General features: G+C 48.3%; 2 protein-coding genes and 1 long non-coding RNA gene across 5 annotated transcripts in view; 1 reads left to right on the top strand and 2 right to left on the bottom strand.

The window, feature by feature from the left end:
* The window catches only part of lekr1 (leucine, glutamate and lysine rich 1), a 33,305-nt gene extending 29,481 nt beyond the window's left edge, over positions 1-3,824 (bottom strand). Inside the window, exons 1-3 of one of the 3 annotated variants that reach the window (XM_048981727.1) lie at positions 3,723-3,824; positions 3,057-3,130; positions 209-402 (exon numbers count right to left, since the gene is read on the bottom strand). In XM_048981727.1, the coding sequence (XP_048837684.1) occupies positions 209-402; positions 3,057-3,130; positions 3,723-3,726 (272 nt within the window). In that variant the 5' untranslated portion in view covers positions 3,727-3,824. Of the gene's footprint in view, positions 1-208; positions 403-3,056; positions 3,131-3,379; positions 3,411-3,722 lie in introns of those variants that run through there. The other 2 variants (XM_048981729.1, XM_048981732.1) reach the window with 2 other exon arrangements.
* A 4,315-nt stretch (positions 3,825-8,139) lies between these two features.
* Positions 8,140-13,156, top strand: LOC125712095 (uncharacterized). Its single transcript, XR_007383191.1, has 3 exons — positions 8,140-8,374; positions 8,544-8,677; positions 11,799-13,156. It is a non-coding gene; the product is annotated as an uncharacterized LOC125712095 (long non-coding RNA).
* A 418-nt stretch (positions 13,157-13,574) lies between these two features.
* LOC125712088 (TCDD-inducible poly(ADP-ribose) polymerase) lies at positions 13,575-25,208 on the bottom strand. Its single transcript, XM_048981725.1, has 7 exons — positions 25,193-25,208; positions 24,373-24,596; positions 22,691-23,623; positions 16,970-17,198; positions 16,438-16,625; positions 15,307-15,561; positions 13,575-14,293 (listed from the first exon to the last, which is right to left on the bottom strand). The coding sequence occupies exons 3-7, from the start codon at positions 23,593-23,595 to the stop codon at positions 13,846-13,848; spliced, it is 2,025 nt and encodes a 674-aa protein (XP_048837682.1). The 5' UTR covers positions 23,596-23,623; positions 24,373-24,596; positions 25,193-25,208; the 3' UTR covers positions 13,575-13,845.
* Positions 25,209-25,698: the final 490 nt, after the last annotated feature.

Here is a 25,698-nt window from a genome sequence, read left to right as displayed (position 1 = left end):
GTAATCATAAAATACAGTCGCAGTGAAGTTTTGCAGCACAAACATGACAGGCAGTCCTTTAAACCATTTTGACTGTCAATCACATAACTGAAGCCATTCAAATTAGGCACCCATTTTAAGAGTAGCTTATTAGCTGCGTGTAGAATGGACATTACTTTGGTGCCATGTCTGTACCCAAATCAGCCATGTTAACCATGGTCATGCTCACCTGATAACTTGCTGGTGTTGGACGGAGGTCAACTCTTCCAGCTGATTCCGAAGCACCCCTTCCCGCTCAGCGCTGCCTCGGTGCTGATCCAGTTCATGCTCCACAACACACAGCCTCTCTTTCAGCCTTCTAAACTCGTGGAGTATCAGATAACTTACCCCACAGTACTTGCACACTGTTTCCGTGGGATCCATCTGCACAGCAACCAAGTCAGAGAAGTCAGTCAAAGCAAACTAATTATTACACATCTACTCATGAGGAATCTGAACAGCATCCGGCGCAGCAAAAGCTCATAGCCCTGAAACACCCCTTACACTGTACCCACGAGTGGAGTACTTGACCATTATTGCCAAGAAACTGAACCTACTTTCTTTAAAGTTTGAGTAAACAGAGTTGTTAGGCAATTAAAGAATGATGCCATATGCCTCATATTCACCAATACTGCCAAGAGGAACTTCATATTCTATTGTTGAACACCAATTTATGGGGTCTGTTTCCACAAAAGTTCTGTAACGTCTTTTTCTTCTCCAGTGACCAAAGATGTCTGACTGGGAACAATCATGGGAATGGAGACTCGCCTCAGCTGGGCACCTTTAGCAGTCAGAGACTCTGCCAATCTGGGCATTTCACCACGTGGTACCTTCCACAGCTTTTCCGTATTTTCAAGGTTCTCTTGCTTTTTTCTTAAGTTATTCAACAGATTTACTGGATAAGTGCTCAGTTTGAACTAATATGTTAGCTAAAGGGTTTCTGTTACCTGGTGCATAACATGCTACAGAGAAAATAACACTCATTAAAAATAATAGACATCACTATGCAATACCTGTATATTTTGGACTTTTCAGACCCATATGACAAGATTCATCAAGACTCAATGCAAAAACCCTAAACCTCTGCATAAACCAAAACAATTATGGCAGCAGATACAGCAGGTTAAACAAATGGTTTGTTGCTTAGTATCTCGTCCAGTGTTTTCAACTTCTAACACATAGACCAGCATAAGGAATTCTCCAATGAAGCAAATACCAAAAACTGTATCATTCATGCACAATTTGTGTGGTTTGGAAGCTCATGTTGATGAAAATATGTAAGTCAGGCTAACACTACTTGTTGTGCCTTGACACCACTGACAGGCATGTAAGTTATAGTGTCAAGCGAAAATTTAATAGAATAATAAATTAGTGCAAGCGTCTAGCCTGTCACACCGCACCTCAATCTTTAGAACACAACACAGGCCATGCAATCCAAGCTAACACCACATTTGTTTTTGCGTACTGCACAGACCACACTCTCCATTCTAACCCTAAACAACTTCAGCCCTTCACTCATCACGCCTGAATTAGCAGGTCAATGATTCATGCAGGGGTTCAGTGCATAAGTTGGGTTTTAACAGGCCTGAGGGATTTGGATGCTGCCCCCTGAATTTGACTTTCACCCTTAATTAAGTTACATTTTGGCCCTGGATTAAGAACAAACATGCTCTTGAGACAAGGAAACTGTGCCACTCTTTACCTTCTATGCACTTTTTGTCATCACTTCCAGCTGTTGTATGTCACAGCCAATCACATAAGTACGTACGAGTTTTCCTCTTTGTTTTGATGTTCAGGGATGCATTCCTCTTCCTCATAATTTCCCCAGTGGCGCTTTGCAAGTGTGTGCGTGCATGCATGCATGTCAGAGTCTGTGCAAGCGCACGTGACTGGGGGCAAGTCGATTTTCACGGAGGTAAGTCCCCCCCCCCCCCCCCCCCCGGGCATGCACAGTGGACCAGGACCCTGAGACACACCTCTTTTAGACACTTCAGTGCTACTCACAACATGAGGAGAGACCTGCCAGCTCTGGGGAGGCACAAAAGGCTGGGATTCAAATGAGAGCAAGAAGGAGTAAAGTGCAGAGAGGATAAAGACGAGGGACAATGGCTGTTTAACTGTACTTCAGAAGAACCTTTGAGATCTGAAATGTACCCTCCAATTGACTCTCCTGTTTTTGCTGTAATGAATAAATCAGGCAACGGCCAAAACACAGCACAGCCCTCAGTCCTGAAGCAACCGCGCATTCACCCAGAGATGCCTGTAGAAACATGCTACTCCCTCTGATCTCTCTCATGGAGAATGCACAGGTTATGCAAGAACACAAGACACGCTGCTCCTGCCAGGAATTGAAGTGTGTACGTGTGTCCGCGTGGATGAAAAGACACTGAAACATCATTGGAACGCAAGGCCAACTGTATAACACAGGTGCAGCCATCACCCTGTTGTCCACAACGGCCGAAATGTGTCTGAGTTTTAACCATCTATTATTTACATGCAAGCAAAGCGGATGGCCTGGGGGGGTCCAGGCGACGCGGCTTTCTCCGAGTAAACACCCGCTATGCTCTCATCAAACATGCATAGAGGAGAAAGCCTGACAATCACCCGCAGCCCAGCAGGTGGTGTCTTCCAGAAATGAAAGAGAGAGAAGCTAGTGGTGGGACCGAGCAGCCAGGAAAGGGGGTGGGGGGGGGGGGAACACAGTGCTCCCCAGGGAGTCTGCTGCATTACTCAGATGGCCCAACTCACATTTACTGGCCCAGAAACGACAGCAATCACATCAGAAGCCGGCCTACATTAGAACAAGGCAACACAGCAGACACCAAAACATCAGAATCACTGTGTCACTGCCTCTTCCACCTGGAGCTACTCTGCTGTCCAATACACCCATCAGGGATCTGCACACAGACAGTCTTTGCTGCTTGTGAAAGATGATGACACTGTACCTTTTCAATAAAATGAATTTTTATGGTGATCGAAGGGTATCATTTGCTCTGTGTGTGCCAGCTAAATCGTGGTATAAAGAAAGCGCACGTTACCTGTTGAATTTCCAGCGGCAGAGGGTAGATAGGGCTGTATCTTTCATATTCCTCACCTTCTCTGCTTGGGTCTCCTAAATAATAGAATTTAAAAAAAAACGTTTAAGTCTTACGTATACGTAGGCGGACATAAGTGTGGATATGTCGTCATGTGGCGTGTGAGTCTGTACATATCCATTATAAAATACTGATAATATTTTTATATTTTATATAATCAAAAGCTATCATTTATCAATTACAGAACTTTTTCAGACACAAAAATGTCATTATAAAGAGTTTATTTTAAGGTATTAGAACGTCAACGTCGGACAAGTCGCGATCACCCGTTACGCTTAAATCTTACGGGCCGGCGCGTGACACTTTGGACCCCGTGCAGTCACGCGAAACATTCCGCGAGGCAGCGGGCAAAGGACGCGTGCAACACTTTTATTCACTAGCCCATGAATTAATGGGACGTCGGTTAGGATTTCAGCTGTTCATTTCTTAATAATAAACAAGATCAAGGCCAATCTAAACTTAAGCAGTTTTTTTCTAGCAAATAATGCGTTCAACAAGTGCATGAAATAACTGTTATAGTAGCTATATAATAGCTGTCATATTTCAGCAATTTAGGCTAAAATAAATGTAATTTTTCAATAACATTCAAAAATCATTATGGTCACCTACCCATTATATTATTTTATTTTCTGGAAGAAAAATAAGACGACTCAGAGAATTTACGAACTTTCCTCTTCATCGGCGTCAGCGACACAGGTGTTTACTGTTGTTATGGATACTACGCTTATTTTACGCAAATTACGCAGAGGTGGCGTGTGCGAGCCTCTCCGACGTGCTTTGCATGACTAGCCGTGACTGGTGCAGTACGAGCGTCACTTTACTGCAGACGAGACGTCTGATGGGGGGGTCGGTGGAGCCTGTGAATAGCTATTTGTCCTTTGCGTATACACATTTACCGAAATGCCCAGACGTATCGTTTAAAATGCGGTCAGACAATACCCGTGGGCGTTTTACAGCATTATAGGGCCATTCGTTTGGGGCAAATCCATTTGCAGTTTTATTTTAACAGACAAGCGTGGAGTCTTATCTGACACAACTGTTCTAATTTTACCCTCCGCCCCTCCCGAACGGTAAAAATATGGGTTAATGCGGTTCGCTGTACTTGCGTCGTGTTCTCTTTCGTCAATGAATCGTGAGGACTCTGGCCGTATTACGGATTTCACCGCCCCCGGACTGTAGGCTGGGTGATCGTGCCAGTTCATCCGCCTTCACATGGTACAGGACGAGGATGTGTGTGTGTTTTGCACGGGAGGAAACCCTCGGAACTCCGACTTTACGTGCCTTGTGGCAGTAAACTAACACAGTGTAAAATAACACAAATGAAGTCTTATTGTCTATCAATAGATTTTACTACCCCGCTATATTAATTGACCTCGTTCAGCTCACACGAATGATCTGTCATAAGGCAAAACCTAAAAACAAACTTTTTATTAAAACTTAGGTAAAATACGTTGATTGGTGGTGTTGTGACAATATTATCGGCTGTTTGTTATAAGAATACTGGAATTTGAGTATTTTAAAGCAGGTGCTGACGCGCCATTCCCTGCGGTTCACCTTAGTCAGACTTAGAGACAGACGATGTTGTAATTTTCCGCTCATTCATGTGTGTGTTAGTGTATGTAATATCAACAGAATACCGTGCGAACAGGTTGGAACCATAGAGATAAGGGAGGGACCAGGGCTATGCTAAGCTTTAATGTTTAAACTCTGGCTGCAGCATCCTAAATGTTACACGTAAGACAGTTTACCTAAAAGGATGCCTAATTGTGAATTATTGTATTAACATTTGACATTGATTAACAATGAAATTGCATAAATATTTGCGTGTATTCGCATGTAATACAAATAACCACCTTTTATACGTATTTCTTCAGGGGTTTAATATGACACCGCGGTTATACACATTTCGTGACACATGTGAAAGGAGGCTGCCTTTATTTTAACCATCTGTGACTCCAAGGCGTCCTCAGCCAAGCTCGCTGGCCCCAAGGACTGCTGTCTCCCCGGGAACCGAGACAGCATACAGTCCGTCCCTGTCGCCTGCACGCAAACGCTGCCGTGCCTCTGGCGTGTGCGGCTCCACACACACACATCCGTCTGATTTAATGGCACGATATCGCCGCTCGCTTTCTTTGAACACGCAAATTGCCGTTGCGTGACTTTTGCTGCTTTGACGTTATTGCTTCGTGAACGCTGGCCGTGGTTCATTTGCATTTCACTTTGTAGGATAACGCTGCTGGCCCTTACAGACGGGTGACGGCGGCAGCCATAGAGGCACCGTGCTTCTCGTTTAATTCATCACTTAATATGAGGACAAAACAAGCAGCTTGAGTTTTTGTCTTTTTTTCCAAGGCGCAAGACACCCTTCAAAATTTGCCCGCTGGATAGGCAATCTCTTTGCAAATTTACTACTGAAAGCCAGTCACCTTGGTTATATGCTGCCTGATGTTCGGAACCGTGTGTTTAATGAAATCAAACGCTGTATGTGTGCCTGTATCTGTGCGCCAGCATGCGCCTGTCAGCTAAAACGGGCATATAAATAGTAATGCATGACAGACCGGAGAGTCTTGCAACGCCTCTCACGCCACTTCTGTGTTACACATTTGCGCGCTGCGGATGTCGTGACTATTCCCCGTCACATCAGTTCAAATAACCGCAGAGGGACTGAAGTATACAGTCACGCAGCAGCCGGGCGGGGCGGGACGCCGCAGCCCGATCAGCAGTATCACACGCTTGGTGGGAGAATAGTTAAGACACGGGCTGTAAACTAAATAAAGTACATCGTGTATGTTTTACAACCACAGGTTATGAAGGCGACTAATCTCAGTTTTTGATTTACTCCAACATACCAACGGAAATTATTTTGCTTATATATAGACTGTATCCAGGGGCGTAGGTTTCATATTAACATGGGGGGAGGGGCGGATATATCAGGGTCAGAGGTGTGACATCACGTCGCAATATATTCGTTTTTTGTTCGTAAAGTATTGCTTTTATAGATACAATGTATAAAGTAAAATTTATCTTTAATTTTTTGCTGTAATTCGTTCTCACTAATATGGTAGTTTAAGTGCGTTAACGTCCCGCATTGCGGAGGCCTACGTTGAATTATTAAAATTATGCACAAATCGCGAGATTCCCTAGTGAATGTCTGGCTCTGCACTGCGGGAAAATGACCTCACCTCAGGGTCCACTATGATGTCCCCGTCACTCTCCTCCACTTTATCTTCTCTCACAAACATCCTAACTTTACGGAAAGAGTCACTACCACAAACACAGAATATATGCATAGAAGTAAATACAGGACATTTATTGAATGTCTTCTTAGCGATAAATCTGACTTTTTGCCAGCACTGTGTATGAACTAAATGATTTTGAGTTTTTTTGTGACTGAGTAACTTACTTCATGGTGTTTTCCAAATAACATCCAGTTCTTGCACCGTTTTTGACGGGCTTCATACTCATTCTTATGCCCTGACTCCAAAGGGTGTAATGATAATTGTGACTGATGCAAATGCCATTTACCGCTCAGTTATCAGCCTTGCTTTTGTGTTATGCCATTAACTAACCATGTAAAATAGGATAATCTTTATGAAAATTAATCGACGTGAGACGATTAAATTCCACAATTTCACATAATCTTTACAGATTAATTTTCGGCTACGAGCGACTATATAGGCCGAGTTCGCGATTATAGTTCTCAACTATGCTTTTGGTGAACGCACCCAGGAACGCAAGTTTAACATACATTTAACGTATTATTTTAATATTAGGCCTATATATGATTTTAATAGCCCCTGTCCCTCTAATTCTACGTCAATGTGGGTATCCATGTGGACAGATTGATTTGCTCACTATTATCGCGCAATTATTTAATACAGAACTGCCCCCTCGACCCTGATACCTAAATAAGGATTTATTTTTATGTATGTTAACTTTTCACTCTGGCCTCCTCCCACATTCACAATGTATTTTGAACTAGCGATCCTTAGTGTGTAATTCGGTATATAGACTGGGTGCACTCCTGAAATATCTCCGTCAGTGATGGGTTAAAACGGGGTTCTGGTTTACATACAGGGATGCAATTCTGCTTGACATTACAAGATCGTGTTCATGTTATATGCGGAAGAATGTCATGGAGGAGTCATTTAAAATGCCCTTTATTCTGGGATCTCACGACCTGGATCGTCACGAAAGCTGGGAACCGGCGCTGTAAAACATACATCGGTCGATATCGTGTCACACTCCCTCGCTTTCCTCCAGGGCAAGGAGGTGACTCAGACACGGCTGCCTTTTAGTACGCATGCCGCTTTCTCTCTCTTTATCCCCCAGCAGTCGTGGATTTGTCCGGACTCCAGACGATCTAGTCCAATTAACGCTGCAGGCCGCTTCGTCTTATATTAATTTAATGTTTATGATAAACAGCTACAGGCTATAATAAAAATGAATCGGTATATTTCAAATGAAACAGGCCTGATAATGTGAAGGCGGAATCATATTTGAACAGTTCTGGATTAACACTGAGCTCCGTGGTTTCTCTTTACTGCCGGGAAATACAATAAATTAATCGTATTGCATGATCAGTTTGTCACTGTTTGTATTTATGAGCCTGTTTTCCTGTTTTTTCCTTTAGAATTTATAAACTTTTTTAGAGGTTTTATTACATTTTCCCATTTAAAATATCCTGCCCCTGCATTTTATGCTTCAAATATATTTTTTCTTAGCAGTTAGAGCCACGTTGGTTAATCCAGTACAATATTGTCAAAATGTGTTTTAGGGATCGTGGAATTCTATAATCAAATACTGTACATAACCCCAGCACTATATATATATTTGTTTGTGTCTGATATAGGCAGTTTAAGCCTGCCAGTATTATTTGAAAAGAAACGGTTAACCCCGCAGACTTCAGCTGGAATTTCCCCCTAGGGGTGATACATGTAATACATTTGTAATGTAAAATGTAAACTCAATTAGCAGCGGATTCTCCGTCACGCCTACGCCTCCCCTACGCACACACCGGAATAACGACACGGAACCACGGGTGGAGCTCGCCATCCTCTCTCTGTACTGTTTAAATGGGCCGCACTCCAGCACTGCGTCCCGACCTGATTGGTATCAGACACTTCTGTGGAGTTATCTTCAGCTGGACCACCCTAGATGAATAAAAACAAGGATTCAGCCGCCGCTAGGCATTCTGGGTTCAGGAAGGTCGGCCTCTCGATCGGCACCCCGCACAAACGTTTTCCCCGGTTATTTCAAGAGTAAGTGTTAGTTTGGGGTGAATCATTCCCCTCAACTGGGGAAAAGAAATTATATGGGAAGTAACTGCTGTGCAGTGACCTGAGTGTATCTATACACAGACGTGGAACTGAATTCCAACTTCGCTTTAGCTTCTGTTTTGTTGTTGATGTCGATTTCCCTTTTTCATAGAGCAATACTGTTTGCATTTAATATATTCGTAACCTGAGCGCTGGGTCAAGAACGAACCGGAGAAATATCTTTGCAGTTTTATCTGTTGGGAAAGACTGAAGGAACAAGGTGTGTCCTGAAGATAAGTAATTCAGGTAGGATTTGTGTCTGGCGTAAAGTTTGACTCCGTGAGCAAAAAGCTTTTCACCTTGTTTGAGCTCACGGCTGATCTGTAGGTAACAGACACAAAACGGGCACAGTGAAATAAACACGCGCTCTCACAAGGAGAAGCAAGACCACACAAAAAGTGTAGTTTCTGAGCCTCACCATGCCATTTCTGAGTGGAGAAATGTGGCCGTTTTTGATCTTGCCGGTGGTGTTTTTATTGTTGGCTCAAATTTGAAGTTAAGCCCTAATTAAAGCCTTCGCATGAGTTTGGCACGGCAAGGCCCACAAGTCTGTGCTGCAGTAAATTAGCATGTGTTTGGCGAGTGTGGCCAATAGCAGCACACGCCAGAGTCTCAGCGACAGGGCTCCTCTGCATTGGTCTTGCTGTAGCTGGTGCTGCTACAGCACGTCTGGCCATATTAAACCCCAGATTGATTCATTGACCGCATATTAAGAGGCTTGTTACGTTTTAGAAACATTTATTTAACTCTGTCACCTAGCTAAGAATTCAGTGAACTTTCTTTATGCTAATTGCAGCTGTTCACATATTCAGGTATTTATGGTCAAGGACACTCATGACGTCACATTTGTAGGATTTACACCTAAAACCTTTCTGTTCATCAACCAGCACCTTGTTTATCAAATCCTGCTACTCCAATACAAAGAAATAATCAGAGAAAGTGCGGAATTAGGACTGAACTAGAGTAAAACTTTGAATTTGGGTGACGGCATCGGACACCACACATTCACATACCCACAATGCCGGCTTGTTCTTCATAACCGATTCTTCTGTGCTCTGCCTGAGTCCCTTACCACTGTCGCCATGGCGCTGTGTTCTATCATCTGTGACATCCAACAAGAGGCCTTTGACTACAGCACAGCTCGACAAGAAGCATAGAGCAGCAGCCCTCTGACACCGCCGTCAAAATGTAATTCCCATACACACTTATCTCTGATGTTCTGAATTCTGGATTGAATCAGCAGTTCTTAGAGGTATTCAGAGTTCGAAAGGTCGCACACATGAATTTTCAATGTGTAGTTCTGCCCTGGGACTCCGACGAAGAGCTGGGATCCCGTGGAAAATTCCATCGTCAACTGTTGATGGAATCTGATCGCTGTTCGTCATTTTTCTACTTCTCCACGTTGCTTATTAGTCGTGACCAGCAGCCATATCAGGCAGCTGATATGAAGCATGACATCGTCAGGTAAACCCTCTCATCTGGTTTGTCTCTCCAGACCACACATTATCTTTCGGACTGTGGTGGACGGTAGCCTCTTCACACTGACTGCCTTCGACTCGCTTCGTCGCAAAATGGCTTTTGTCAAACCCACAGAAATTGAAGACGAACAAACAAACAAACAAACAAAAGAACAAAAACCAACAAGACCAAATGTTAATGCGTGACCAAAGTAGTATTTGCTGCGAGGAGATGCAGGTGACTGGGCCCCACAGCTGGTCTCCAAGGAAACGAAGGTAACAACAAACACCAGGCACCTGACAGCCCAGTGAAGGGACAGCAAGGCCACACAATCCAAACAGAATGGATATGAGCGCAAATAAGCCAAGAAGGACGCTTGTTTTTGGTGTGCTGAAGTATGCTGGAAAGTATGCGTACAGGGAATTATGCACGTGATCCTTTTTGAGATCATGTGATTTTAAATCCACGAATAAGAAGGAAAAGTGTCCAGACACGAGACAAGCATGAGGTATTTTCCAGGTTCCCTCAGAGCTGGACGTATGCTGAACCTTTAAGGCCACTCAGGGCTGCTTTGATGAGCGACCACCTTCAGCCTCTCATAGCTGAGCATGAGGTCCTAATGAAAATATTGGCCCCCTTCCACCAACATTGACCTAGGAGAGCGATGCCAAGTGCAGCAGTGATCATTTTCCCATCTCTGTGTGGGCAAATTCGCTTGGGATTCGTTCTCCCTTTTGATTTCATTCGTCTCTCCCTCTGCAGAGCTTGAGATGTGTCTCGCAGACCCATCGTTGGGCGTGTGCATTCCTGAGGGCTGAACATCCTGTTGCCTCAGTCAGCGAGTCTCGCCGTGTTGCACGTACACATGCCACCCCCATCCCCCTCCCCACAGCCCTCACACACACCCCCCCGGGCACCAGCCATCCCAGCACCTCCCAGCTTTTTAAACAGGAAATGGGGGCTCACGCAGTCTTGCATCAGTCGCCGGCATTAAACACTACGCTCACTGTAGGTACTCAGACTTCCAGGACTCCGCCCACTTCCTGCTCCCTCACACTGTTTATTGGCTCCTGTGGAGGGGCACACTTTTTCATAGGCATTGTGAAACCACAAATTGGGAAAATATGAAGCCCTTTGAGGGGTTTAGCGTCGCTCCGGGGTCTCCTTTTAAAGGGTTTCATTCTGCTCAAATGCTGCAGCTGACCTCGCCTGCTCTGTCCTTGAACTAGGCCCACGAGAGGAGAGTGTTTAATTCTTTATTATTATTATAGCTATTAATTCTCAAAATTCTGGTTATCCATAACGACGGAAGCACAGAATACAAGCTTAATAAAAGATATAGCGATGTCCTCTTTAAAGCAACTGTCTAATAATGGTGATAAAGTCTAATGTTATAAATGCAATGAATGGAAATGCTTGAATATGTTCATATTCTGGCATATATTTAATAATATAGGTATAAAATAGGAGCCTTGTGACCTCAAGGCCTAGGGTGTGAATCCTGCCTCTGTATGTCTTCCTCATGATCACATGAGTTTCCTGCAGGTGCTCCAGTTTCCTCTTGCAGTCCAAAAGCATGTGGTTAGGTGAACTTTTGCCCTTAGGGTGTGATTGTGCGTGAGTGTTCATGTGCCAAGGAGTTCCGGGCCGAGTGCGTTGTTCTCCCTTAGATAGGCTCCATATTCTCCAAGACTGCACTGGAAAAGAGTTACGTGTCGCGATGGCGGGTAAATCAGTGTTCGTACGCTCACAGTTGCACTGGGAAAATGAGCTCGTGTGTCATAATTGTGCTAATATTCATACAAAAGACAGCATGAGTTTTGCTACGTGTGTTTTTGTGTGTATATTTGGAAAGGGAGAACTAGGGACATCCCATAGCAGTCTGACCTGTTGTGTGCGGGTGTTGTAGTCCTGCAGGCTGCAGGGAGGTGACTGCAGAACCAGCCAATACCCCTTACGCATCAGCTACGAGACGAGTACAAGTGATTCAGCCACACGCTCCTGGGTATAAGTCATTCAACCTTACACAGCAGCAGGTACGAGCCGTTCCACCACACATACCACACTAACAATGTAAACATATTTCATGTTTGCATAGATGTTTTCATATTTACGTATATTTTTGACCAAATTCGAACTGTTTTTTTTTTTGTATAGTATAATTTATTTGAGTATAACTGGTAAAATTTTTTCAATCTGCAGATTGACTTTGTGGGCTCTAGATTCTGTTTTCCTGTAACGTTTCAGTTCCTCGAAATCTGTCCTTCTGTCACCCTGATTAAAAGCTCCTAAAAGGTCAGTTAGAAAAAAGCAAATCCGACTGCCCTGGACTTGACTGAGAGGTCGGGACAGTAGGGGCGTGGTGGACGTCCTGGGTCTGAGGTTCGACTGTAGGTTCTCCTCGGCGATGGCCACTGTTCAGGATGGATGATAAATGCGATCCAGAAGAGAAAGGTCAAGAAAGACCTATGCAAAGATAATGTTACTGGTCCGTCCTTGGAGCAATGTGTGTAAAGGTTACCATGAACCGGCTGCGTTGGAGGTTATATGCTGTTCACAGCAACGTTGTCCCACGTTTGGGCTTTTGGTGAAACCTCACATGATGCAAACAGACCTGGAATGTTGATTGGTTGCAGCTGAGCGGGGTTTTACAGCACAGCCCCACAGCATCTGTTCGCTACATTTCCATCACCTTTCTTTTGGGTTGTGGGTTCCCCTTCCCCCGAGAACCCAAACCAATGAGAGAAACCATTTCCAAACGTGAATAATTAACAACGGACAGGAGCGTGAGAGTCACAGGGTGCGAGTCTCCTGGCTATGGAACGGCATGACAGAACGCAAAAGTCATTGCTAGTGGGATCTGCCTAGCATGCTATGGATTGACGAGGAATGGATGGATGGAATGGCCTCCAAGCAACCTACTCCTGGGGGTCGCTCACACTCATGCACTGTAGTCCCCTCCCATCCATGAGACCCCAGGCCTGCAGGGCAGATCATCCAGCACTCAGTCAGCAACAAGCTGTTCCTGCCCGCTGGGCATTTTGCAGTGATACTCCTCAAGCCGCACGTTCGCTCCAAGGAGGTAGAATGAGGAGAGGGAGGGGGATGTGGTGCAAAGGAGCCCAGCATGACAGCGAGAGCACAGACCCGCATACTGCTATCACAAGAGACCCAGAATAGCTCCTCCTCGTGTCTGCCTGTCTGCTCCCTGCCCCTCCCTCCACAAACCTACAAATCCTCCAGGTCAACCCTAGCTCTCTCTATCCAAGGATTTAGGCAACTGCCCCGGAATCCCCCCCCCCCGTCCATATGTAATATGGACGCCCCCGATCATCAAGGGTGGGGGGGCACAGATTTGTGTAGTAGTAATGAGAGTAATTCTGTATAAACAGGCGTTCCTGCTGTTTTTCCCGGCTGTGGGGAGTTAGGGATTGTGGGATTACGTGCTGATGTCACCTGACAGGCCAGAGAAGCCAAGCACTTCCCAATGTCGCCTGTCTGCCACTAGAGCAAAGGGCAGCCGGCGTGTAAGGGGCACACTGGGGAAAGACACGGAGGAGGCACAGGCCTGCAGAGGTCACCACACACACAGCGATGCACAAGCAGAATTGGACTTGCGGCAGAAAAACTTTAAACTATTACAAATGGATAATTAAAAAGAAAAAAAAAAATAAATCACAGGACATTTCATTAAAACATTTTTATATTTATTTCAGTGTTACAATTACTAACATAAATAAACATTTTATGAACAAAAAGGCACACAGTTCAAATATAAACAAAAAAATGTATGTACAACTGCTCACACAAGGTTGAGGGGGCTAATGAGATGAAGCAAGCCGATCTGTGTGTAGTTGCTGGGGGATGAAGACGCGCGGCCCCCAAAATCCCAAATTGGGGGGGTTTGGGGGCAGGAGAAGTGAGGCACAGAGGGTCAAAAACACCGGCAACGTCGCTCAGATGGACACGGTGCTGGGTACCTCCTCGTACTGGATGATGAAGTAGGGGTAACTCTGGTCATCATTAAAGATAACGAATATCTGGGGGTCCAGCCAGTTGTCCACGCAGGAGTCGTACAGGTCGCTAGAGGGGTCCCTGGGGTTGAGGGGGGGCGGGCGGCGCATGGAGGGATTACCCACCGTGACGCGACCCGTCAGCACCTTGGCCAAGAACATGAAGTGCACGCCCTTCGCCGAGCGCTTGGAGAAGTTGTGCGAGTAGACGGCCTTGCGAGCGAAGTAGCTGCCCTGGCCAAACATGGTGGCGTGCTTCCCGCAGACGCGTGGATCAAAGTTGTGCTTGCAGATGCCGTCCACCACGTCCTGCGACGTGCCGTGGAAGAGGTGGCGCTCGTTCAGCATGCGGTCCATCTCCGACATCTTCCTCGACATGTACTCCTTCTTCCTGTTCCGGGGAAGAGAGGGGCAGGGGCGTTGTGAGTACACGTATGTGACAGAGACCTTGGAAGATTCCAGAAAGGAGCCAGTTGCCGCTGCATGCGCTTACATAAAATGCAATTTTGTGTGGCTATTTCTGGGACAGATGTTTCCGTGGGCGTTAGTATAACTGGAAGGAGCACTGGGGAAAACGCGCAGATATCACCACCACGATTTCCTGTATTGCTTACAGTTCGATTTCCTCAAAATGGATAATGGAACCGGGTGGCCCAAATCAGGCTTCCCTCTGGACCCTCAATGACCTATTGGCCCCGTTAACACTGAGCACTATTGAGTGTGCCTCCCTTGTCTGTGCCGGCCTCTCCCACACCCCACACCCCCCCCCCCCGGCGTCTATTCTGCGGGGGCTCATGTAGATACAGAAACACACGCACCGTCCATGACTCAACAACATCCTCCCTCCTGTCTCTGACTCATCTGCCAGTCCTGAGAGTTTCAGGCAGAGTGAGATGTTTTCATGGGTGGCGAGAGAAGCCCCCAGGTGCAAAGCCACAGAGCCCATTGCCGTGAGAAAAAGGTCTCCATTCGACCAAAATTCAGACCGCCCCCTTCATCCGCTTGTTGCCAGACTGGCAGCTGACACGACATGACCACAACAAGCACCGACTAAATCCACCTGAGGCTATAAAATACTAAATCCTGTTTGTTGCCAACTGAAGAGCAAATTTCCAAATGTTTTCCAGAAAAATTCTGTGGACTTCACGAATTTTGAACATTTATCGAAAGTTCTTCATTGATCACATGAGGGCTGAGTGAGTTTTGGTTCCCGATACTATGACATATGGTGAAGCAGGCTAACTTTCAGTCATCTATAGTCGCATCTCGAAAATGACTAAAAAGGGACTGAGTAAGTTTTGGTGCGAATTTTGCTCTTCATCTGCTCCAGAACTTCTGCTGGAACTTCGCATACACTCAGATCCCCAGCAGACACTTGGATCCCTAGTATCTGATGCTACTCACCTCTTATACTTCTCCCAGAGGAAGGGGTTCTGAACCCGGAGGATGCGGAGGATTCGGAACTTGGTCTCCGACACGGTCTTGTGGAAGAGGCTGTAGACGGTACGGTAGCTGCGGTCCTCCCGAGCCACGGGCACCTGCAGAAAGTCCTGGAAGGAGCTCATCGGCAGCCAGGTCTCGGGGTAGAGCCGCGAGGGGTCGGATGAGGTAGGCGACACGGGCACGGAGCCCTGCATGGAGGCCAGGCCGCTGAGCGTCCTGCAGACGGACCACAGAACACGGTTATCCATCTCCTTCACGACAATCCCGTTTGACAGGCAGCTTCCAACATGGTGGACCCCAAACAGCAACACAATGAGGCACTCCCCGAACGCCAAAGGCAGTGCGCATGTGCAGGGCCAGAAGGAAAAACATCTGGGTGAACGGGGCTGCTCGGCTAAGCGCTAACCTCGTACAACTGGAAGGAAACTTATCGTGACTGTCGACCAACAGCTGTGTGACAGCGGCTGGCTGCAGAGCACCCCCCCCACGTCCCCCCCCCCACACATGCTTGCACCGGGGATTCCAAGACGCCCGAGCGAGACCGTGGGAGACACTAATCCTGCCAGTCAGCTCCACATGAAAAAAAAAAGATTGCGGTCAAAACAAAAAACGGAAGGACAGGCAGAGGGGGTGTCAGGAACAGGGCAGTTTACTGAGTTATGGGGGCCTCTGCCAAAGGGCTAATGGCCCCCACTGTGGCCAGGGGAAGGCAGATCTGCACCCTAGTGCTGAGGCTGGAGAGATAAGAGGGGCAGGGTAGAGCGAGCTGTGGATCAGTGCTGGCTGAGAGCGACGCAGAGATGCACGCCACAGTCGTTCCCACGCGCTTACTTTCACACGGACAGACACGCACACACAGTCATATCAGCACAAGCGCTCAGACGTTTGCCCGCTGTTTACTCCTGTAGCTCTGCTCCCGTCAGAGACGCTCCCACGGCCAGCGTTGCACGCAAACTCGCAGTCTGCAGCCACCCGCCGGGTCACCACAAAGCCGCCACCTCGGTCTGGGGCACGAAAGCTGCCCCCCCCATGCCCCCCCCCCCCCCCCCCACTCTCCGCAGGCTGACACAGTCTGGGTAGATTCACACTTACTGTAAGTATGGCGTCAGCATCACAGCTGAAAGGAAGAGGGGCCTCTTTCTGATCTGCCGGCGGAACCCGAAGACGGCATTTTGCTGAAAGCCCTCACGGATGTTCAGGATGTACTGGTTCTGGAGTGTGATGAAGCGGACCTCCTTCAGGCCACGGCTGCTAGCCTCTTCGATGAGACGTACCACGGGCTGGAGGGCGAGACGAGATCACCGTGAGTCCACTGGTGCCGGGCCAGGTTCAGATCTGAACCCACTCACTAGGTTTCCCCAGCGGCTAACATTACGGAAGAACCAGTGACCTGGAGGTGAGACCAAGCCACCTTTTCACTGGCGTGTGTTTGGGTGTGCATGTGTCTGTGATGTAAAGTTTGGCCATTTTTGTCTGATACCATGCAAACTTCCCCTTAGGAGGCTGCGGTGCTCATGAGGAATGTGAAGAGCATGGAATAAAGCAGCTGGAATAAGGAATCTGTCTGGCTGTTTCTAGGTGTATCACGTGGTTTAATTCCTGGGGGTGGCCTGTGTGCCCTCACCTCAGAGTACTCCCTCCAGCCAAAGTTATCTCTGCAGTAGTACTTCCATACAGTGTGACAACTGGGGACGAGGCTTGAACTAGTGGGTGCGATGGCCGAGACAGGGGGCATGGCTGTCGAGCTTGGGGGCGTGGTCATCGAGCTTGGGGGCGTGGACAGACGTCTGACCAGGTCGAACTCCATGTCGACCACCTGCATGGTTCCGAAGTGAAGTGTGAACGCACGGCCGCTGCAGAAAGGATGAGACAGAGAGTGAGAGATCCGTGGATGCAGACGGTCCACCTCCATGTCATGCCGTCAGACTGGTCTACATCAATGGAAGCCCACGCAGAGATATCCAAGGTCCATCAGTGAATCACTACTGGGTGCTACTCACTGTACCTGTGACAAGAGGACCCCCAAACTGAAACTGGCAAACATGTTCTTCAGACAAACAAGCATAACGGCAAACCACATGTTATTGACAGCCTGCAAAACTGATCAACGCACACAAACAAAAGGTCACAGTTCAACCAGGACAGGATGATCCAGTAGGCTGCGTGCTCTCTGTGATCAAACCACGCCCCTACTCTAGATACTAACCCCTGTGTGGACCTGAGCGGAACATAAAGCTGCTTCAGGCTTTACTCAATCGCATCCCTGATCCATTAAGGTCATTCTGCTGGGTACATCAGAAGGTCCCCAAGGGCTTGAAACCACAACCTTTCTGAGGGGGGGGGGGTTGTCAATCGGAACAGAACCAGAGACAGAAACTGTTAGAACAGGACTGACTGGAACAAGGTCTGCTAGCTCAGGATAAAGGCGAGCATTAACAGGAACAGAGCGGCCACTCTCTCATGCTGTCGAACACCGGGAACGATCCTGACTGCTTGTGAATGGCTTGTTCTAGAACCTGGGGAGGGAGGCTCAGTAATTAGGAATCTCTGTCCTGCTGGAGACCCCTTCAGATGGTTGCCCACCCTATTCGCCCCTCGCCGTCTTGCACTTCGGTCCCTGGGCTGGGAACACACTGGCCGCACGGCTCAGACAGTCCAGGACATGGTGTCTCTGACTGCTGGTGTCAACCCCCCCCCCACACCTCCATACACACACACACACACACACACACACACACCCAGAGCTGGCTGAGATACCAGCCCCCGGAGGCCGAGAATCATGCCAGACCTCCGAGCCACAGCGGAACAACATGAAACCCTAACTCACGGTAAATCATACCGGTTACGTGTGTGGATAATCATCTTTTTGGGATCATCTCACATCATTCAGCAGCGTATGAGGCCAAAGCAAAAGGGAGCCACTGGAGACCCTCAAAAAGTGTGGGGGGGTCACTTGGGGGGGGGGGGGGGCAGAAATGCTGAGTAACGTTCCTGCACCAGAGGGCCCCCCTTCTGGGATTCCACTCCGGGCCCCACGTCACACCAACATGCCAGCTCGCGAAACAAACCCCACGTGGTTCAAACCAAAAAACAAACAGGCTCCCCTGGCCTGGGAGGCAAACAGAAAGCAGACGTGCCGACAAAGAGGAAGGGAAAAGCTCCCCCTCTGCCCCCCCCCTAGCAGCGAAAATCGGCACCCAGATGAGTGTGTTCCTTTACAGGATGGGACTGACAGAGGAACGTGCAGTGACTTCTGGGTAATACAGCATGACAGAGGACACCCAGCATCAGCAAATAATGAGAAGAAAACATATTGCGAGCCCACTTCACCCCCCCCCACCCCCGAAACATACAGACTCTCTCGCAGTAACCTGACAAACTGCTCAAGCACCCAGTTTCATGTCAACGCCTGTGTTGCGCAACAAGGCGTGACGTGCTGGTGGGACGAGCCACAGGTAGCCACAGGTGCCCGTAACCACAGGGCGGGCAACAGCAAGCAGAAAAACTGGGCGCTGAGAGCCCTCGTGTTGTGGTGCGGGGGCAGGGGAGGGCGGGTCACAGTCTCACAAAGCTATCAGGGGGTCTACGACCCCTGTGGTGGTGAACCTCAATGTGACCCCAGACAACCCATAAAACCACCACCCCTACTCCCCCACCCAGCTTCCTGCCTCCCAGGGGGCAACAAAGTCCTGCACTAAAAATAAAATTCCATGGGTTAAATTAAGTGCAAAGGCCGATTGTTTGTTGGCAAGTCGGTTAAAAGGAGAGTTTGGATGGGCTTCCTAGTTGGCCTAACAGGTGCAGACCCGGCTGGCCATGGGGCGGGGGTGGGGGGGGCCAGTGGCCCATGATGTGATGTCAGAGAGAACGAGGTCACCAAGCTCGCAAAGGGCAACTTACAGAAGGACAATCTGGGCAAGAAGAGGTGAACAGTAAAAGGTGGCTTGTTTGTTTTTTAATCACGTTTAAGTAACGAAAAAGAATCTGTTCTGGTCACATCATTAGAAAAAGATGGACTCCTGAAGGTTCTGAGGTCAACTTGGGGAAAACGAGACACAGCCGGGACACGTGAGAGTGAGCAGCAGATAACAGCCGGCGCACCTGAGAGCTAAAGCGGTCAAAGGGCACCGCAAGCCTGTGGAACCGGGAAGCGGCAGAGTCATCGCGCACACACAACCTGTTCTGAAAGCTCCGGAAAGTAAAACCTGGCGGAGTTTCAGCAAAAAGGGAGAAGCAGCTTGTCATGCAAATGATGGGTTATTTGAATTCAAATGGGAGAGAGAGAGAGCGTGGGGGAGAGCAAGAGAGCTGCAGGCAGAGAGCGACCCCCCTCCCCCCAGCGATGAGGGGCCAGCCTGCAGTGGGAACCAGCCATTCAGCAGCACCAGCATCACCCGTTCGGGCACCAATAGCAGTGAAAGCTCGGACTATCCCATGTTGTTAACATCAACAGATGAACCACACAGAATACCCCTTTGCCAAATGTAAGGGCAAGAACGAAGGGTGTGAAGCTCTGTCCGAAACAGCAGAGAGTCAGTCAGTGAGTAGGGTTAGGGTTACAGGAAAAGAGGGTCACAGTTATAGAGTATAGTTAGAGTTAGACACAGAGTAGGGCCAGGGTTTGAAAGAGTAAAATCGAGGATAGACATAGAGTGGTTAGGGTTAGACAAAGTAGGGACGGAGACTGAGAGAGTAGGGTTAGAGTTACACAGGTTATAGTTAGACAGGGAGTAAAGTTATCATTATAAATAGAAAATAGAGTTATAGTTAGACACAGAGTATGGTTATGGTTGGACAGTTAAAGAGATTAGGAGTCAGAGAGCCCTGTTTTTAGTTAGGGAGTATGGGTATCATGAGATACACAGAGTGACAGTAGGGTTGGGGTTAGAAATCAGAGCAGCAGGACAGCAGAAGCACTGCTAGTACGCTACACCCAGCCAGCACGCATTCATCTTCTCACAGCACTGGGATGAGCTCTCAGACATGTGGCAAGAATGTAGTCTGTCTGGGCGTGTAATTCATCTAACAGGGATCCTCTCACATTTAGTCACACACGGCGGTATTCCTCACCCACTGCGCACTGCAGCACCGCGACTACCTCACTAGCATGCTGCCATTTAGCAGCCAGGTGTGCTAAGCCCCCACCCCCAGGTCATGATCCCCCCCCACCTCCTGAGTGGGAACACACCCAGCTCACGGTGATATCATCTCCGGTCACATTCCTCCAACACACACACTGACCATGCGCTGATAAGGCGGTTTCACCTGACCGGGTGATTGATCGCCCAGGGCGGCGAGCGTGGTGGTGACACACATGTGTACGCAAACCCGAGAACGTGCGATGCAAACGTCAGACAAGCCCGGGGAGACCCCGCCCACTCTGTGGACGGAACGTTCCCAAACATTCACGGGCGCGACCAGTTCCACCAGGGTGGGGCAGCTGCCTACCCAATACTCTCAGCATGGGAGACGCTCAGCGCTAAGAGCAATGGCAGTCCTTTCTGTAAAAAAAATAAATAAATCACACAAACACAGCAAAATGTTCTGCCTGGCTGAATCGGAGCTGTGACAAAGCTCGGACTGCAACACCCTCAGCTCACTCCATGACGCTGTGGAGGATCTGCATCTGTAGTAAAGTCGCAACTCATTCCACTCACACACAGACTTTAAGAAATAGAACCGCTACAGGCCTTTCCATCAAGTGGAACAGTATGATCAAATCACTGCCTTAATAAGAGCCCACATGTCAAGTCTCTTCAACCAGAACTCCCAGGTCACAAATCGGTGTCTCTAACCAACACGCCACCTACTGTCCTGTCATTAAAGAGAAGAAATTGGGATAATGGAAAAGCACTGCGGGGGTTTTATGACCATAGCACGTCAGCTGTGGAGTCTTGTGTTGGGGTATAACTTGCCACCCAGAGAAAGGGGGCTGGGGGGGATAAGAGAGACAGAGGGAAAGAGTGATACAACAGAGGAAAAGGACAAAGACAGGACAGGGAACAAGAAGAAGGAAGTGCCTCGGGAAGAGAAGCGTGCCCGGAATCGGCGATTCGTCGCCCGCAAAAGGAGGAAATGGCTAGTCTGGCATGGGTGGAGATTAAATGGTTAAAAAGGAGCCGTGAGTAATCAAGATGGGGCCCAGCCTGGCACGGTGATTCACGACACAACTGCCACGTTCTCCGGTTTTCATTCCACTAAGGATGGTTTCGAGCTGTTACGCCCTCAGCCCCCAGGAGCCGACATGCCACTGTCCGGTTTGTGCCCGAGCAAGAGGGGGAAGTGCCTCTCACGTACCCATACAAGCACACACACACACACATATACACGCCCTGGGGGGGGCTGTTCAAACCCCTAGTAAGCTTTAAGGATTGTATGTTTGGGACTGAGAGAGAATTACAGAAGAGACCCTTCCTTCTTGACTTCCAATGAAAATACATCTATCATCCACAGTGTTGGGAGGGGGGGGCCTGCCACTCGTGACCTGGCCATTGATGCTCTGGGAATGCAAACTGGGACGAGGATAGGGAAGGGGGTACACTCAGATTCACACAACAGGAAAAACCCCTATGGGTGACTCAGAACACTAGTTTTTAAATAAACACCAAGAATTAACTGCTGAAAACGCAATGCAGATCACACATCACCAACTTCAACCAACATTACAGGTCAACAGCAATATTGTATTCTTGTAAGATTGTTCCAACATAAGCAAATGTGCATGTTGCTTATGGGATAATCAGTGTGAGAATTCATTGTGTGAGCTGGGATAATCAGCATCAGGTCATATCAGGACCAGGGAGCCACTTCCTGCTTGTAACTACGTTTGCATACGCTAATTTGGGCAAAAGCCGGCCGGCTATGTGGAGTCAAACCACCCAGCAATCAAAAAAATGTATTTAACCTGTGTGTCACTGTAGCCTGGGGTGAATGAGAGGGTGGCAGTGTTTGGGGCTGAGCCCGCAATGTGAGTGTCAAGGAAGGTGTGTGTGTGTGTGTTTCAGTTCATTGCACCAGACAATCAGCAGGTCATGCCTGTTCACTACCCAGCAGCACTTCCTCTTCACAGCCCTGCCGATTGGAGGAAACCGTGACTTAACCAACTAACTAACTAGGGTGGTTAATAATCCATAATAATGGCGCTGGGGGTGGGCGCTTTGGTTATGTCCAGAGAGACCTGGCAGCAGCACCGTGACACCGGCGACACGAGACGCGGCTCCATCGGCGAGCCTTTTTGCGCTGTCTGTGTTAAATAATCATCTTATTTTAACAGTACAGTGAACAGTATTAAACAGAAGCAAGCAAGCAGAACCGCGGCTACGAAAAACGACGATCAGACACTTACTGAAACTTAAGGCGGACGTGTTCATTGTCCGGATTGCAATACAGCCTTTCCACATGCTCTTGGGAGTCATCCGATATACTTTGCCAGACCTGGCCGTGAGCTTTCCGGATCTGCCAGTGGTAGGGCAGCACGGTGTGGTGCCGCTGGCAGTCACTTCCGTACACACAGACCCCCTGCAGGAAATCCACGCAGATTTCCACCCCGTCCCCTTGATGTGTGTGATACTGAAGCTGGGTCAGCAGTTCAAACACGAGATCCAAGGAAGCTTCTTCGCTTTTATCCTGAAAGATCTCGCTTTTCAGTTGGCCGTCTTTCATGGGGAGGCAATCAGCTCCCTGCAACGACCCAGAGCTGTAGATGCCATTCATTTTCCCCCCCTCACAGGGGGAAACGATGGCAGCAGGCGCCGCCGCGTCCCGTGTCTGCGACGGGAAATGGGACTCATCGGGCGCCATCGTCACCTTCTGTCCCCTGTCCCCGAGCTCCGTCGCAGGGTCGGCTATGTCTCCGTCTCCTCCGGCATTTATAAGTCCGGAAACCGCTCCGTCGTCCTTCAGACACACCTGGTTAATCCGCGCCTGCTTCTCCACGGCAGCGGCGCAAAGAGTCGCTTGGGGTCTCGCCGGGTTTTGCGGCACAAAAACTCCATCGCTAGCGACCAGTGTGTCCGAGTTCAGTAACGTGGTGAGAATAGGATCCTCTAAAGCCCTTAGACATTTCGAGTCCAACTTCCTCTGAGCGTGTTTCTTCTTAAAATAAGGTTTAACCAAAGGTATTTTGTCCGACAGTCCCATCTGCTGCTCCGTAAATCCTTCGCCTCCAGTGACCAGACTGAGCGCCGGTTCCTGCATAACCTGCTCCGCCGTATCTACCGGCTTCTGTAATAGACGCAAAGTTTTCTCCATGGTCTAACGGGGAAACCACTCGTACGACCTAGTCAGGTGTAGAAAAGGGAGAAAGGATTATCAAACTGATCGGCAGTATCACTTCGATTCGGTCACGTTATTTGTGGCAAAGTCGGACTCACCTTTTTTCTCAGACAACCGCTTTTTCTAGTCCAACCAAACGGCGAAAATCGGCGTTATCACCGGGAAAGTTGTACATTCCGAATCGCAGTACAGTATCATATAAAGCGTTACAAAGTGGCACATAAATCGAACATCTAATTCGAGTCCCACCGACCGACTCGGAAGACTGAAACGAAACTGAGCCTGATCGCGTCTGCCGGTGTTGAGAAAACTTTCCGTCTTCTCACGAGTTACATGATGCGATCACAGCTCGCCAACACTTTGATAAAATCATTGTTAAACTGTAACAGATCGCTCTTCCTATGGTGGTTTGATCACTCAAAATCACATTTATCGGGTCGGGGAGGGGGACATGGGTGCCTGTCAGAAATCGCGGCCGAGCAGGTCTGCACGTAGTCCCTTTGTTAGCGCGATCCCCGGGACACTGCGGCGCTACAGCGCACTGAAAAAACCCACCATTTTAAAGCCCTTTTATGTTGGAAGACGAGACCGGCACAGAGAAACACGTAACGTATAATACATTAAACCCTAGAAATTACAGGGATCGAAATATATACGAACTATATCCTAAGCATAAAAAATCAGGAAGCCGGCCGATCTGCCTCTGACATCCAGTTTTGTTACAGCACGTACGCCAGTCTTATCCAAACGTACCGTGAGAATGATCCTCTTCCTCCCCCTCTGTCCTTCTCTCCGTGCCTCAGGTCCACTCCGATCGTAAGCCGTTCATGTCCTACTGGATGTGCGCTAAGTTTTGCGCAAAGCCGGAGCGCTGCGCTGCGTCGCGGACCCCCACACGCAGCTGTGCAGCTCGCAGCTGTCGCAGGGCAGGCAGGCGCTCTGTGCGCTTCCCTTCTGCCGCGGCCACTCGCTGCGACCTGGAGGCGGAGTTTCGCGTTAAAAGGCAGATAAGCCAGGGAAAAAAATAAATAATGAAAGAGGGCTTTCGGTAACAGGAAGCTGAAGCTACTGTCCCGGCGTCAGCGTACAGTATCTGTGTGTCAGCCTGCTGACGCACGCCAATGGACGGCTGTGAGTCGAGATCGGCGAGGCCAATGCGGACTTTCGTCCTTCTTTGCATTTGGAGACCATATTCAAACTTTTATTTTCCAGTACAGGGAGGATGTGCGAGCAGAAATGGGAGACAAGGGCGGGGTGGGGGGTTGGGGGGTTATTCTTCGCAATATAACGCTGAAAGTCCATCTCAAGAAACACTTAAATATGGAATATTAGGAATTTCGCCGAAAATGACTGGGCATCTCTATAGGCAATTACCGGGCGACACCTCCGGTGGAATCAAGACACGAAACGGGACGCAAGATTTATTCCCTGAGCCGATGATGGCGAGCCTGCATGTGAGACCCGAAGCCCACACGGTCTGAACTGGATCTTTAAAAGCCCTGGCAGCTCTGCCAGACGTGCCGTCACAGCGTCAATAGGAGAAATAAAGCGCCAAATTATAATATAGACTCACCTGCTTTAAGAAAAAGAGCTGACGCAAACGAATAATTGCTTGGTTACACATCTATGCGTTTCAAACATTCCCCCAAACCCAAAGACGTAACGTCCCATTGTTCCTGCAGCGACCTGTCAGTACTAGCCTTTTCAGAGAATAACTGCTTTTAGAAACCCGCAAACACACACACTGCAACAGGTCTCAGACTAATGGCCGAGTTCGCCGTAACAGCCCAACTCGGAGACACATCACAGGCGATAGTTCTTACTTTTAAGCCAGATCGTTACCAAAAATATATTCCTACGGGGTTAATTCGGTGGGTTTCGCCGGCCTGGGGAGGGGTGGGTTCAAATTCCTAATTTCACTACGTGGTTACGTGCTTATTTTAAACTGGCCTTTCACATTAATCAAGATGTTTTGAGTCTTAGCAGATAATTTTAAACAGCCAAAAACGCGGTCTGTGTGGTTATAAATAAATAACTCGGTCGTTATTTGCTCAAAATTTCTCAGCCGCTTGTCACTCT

This window comes from Brienomyrus brachyistius, chromosome 17 (genome assembly GCF_023856365.1).
Source record: "Brienomyrus brachyistius isolate T26 chromosome 17, BBRACH_0.4, whole genome shotgun sequence".
Lineage (NCBI taxonomy): Eukaryota > Metazoa > Chordata > Actinopteri > Osteoglossiformes > Mormyridae > Brienomyrus > Brienomyrus brachyistius.
Note: the sequence above shows the minus strand (reverse complement) of the source record. Positions and strands in the feature narration are given on the sequence as shown.

Coding starts and splice junctions, on each gene's coding strand:
- LOC125712088 (XM_048981725.1), bottom strand. CDS start 23,595: ATGGAGAAAACTTTGCGTCTATTACAGAAGCCGGTAGATACGGCGGAG. Junction 17,199..22,690: donor CACGTCCGCCTTAAGTTTCA/GTAAGTGTCTGA, acceptor TCCTTTCTGCAG/CGGCCGTGCGTTCACACTTC. Junction 15,562..16,437: donor ATGCTGACGCCATACTTACA/GTAAGTGTGAAT, acceptor GTCCGTCTGCAG/GACGCTCAGCGGCCTGGCCT.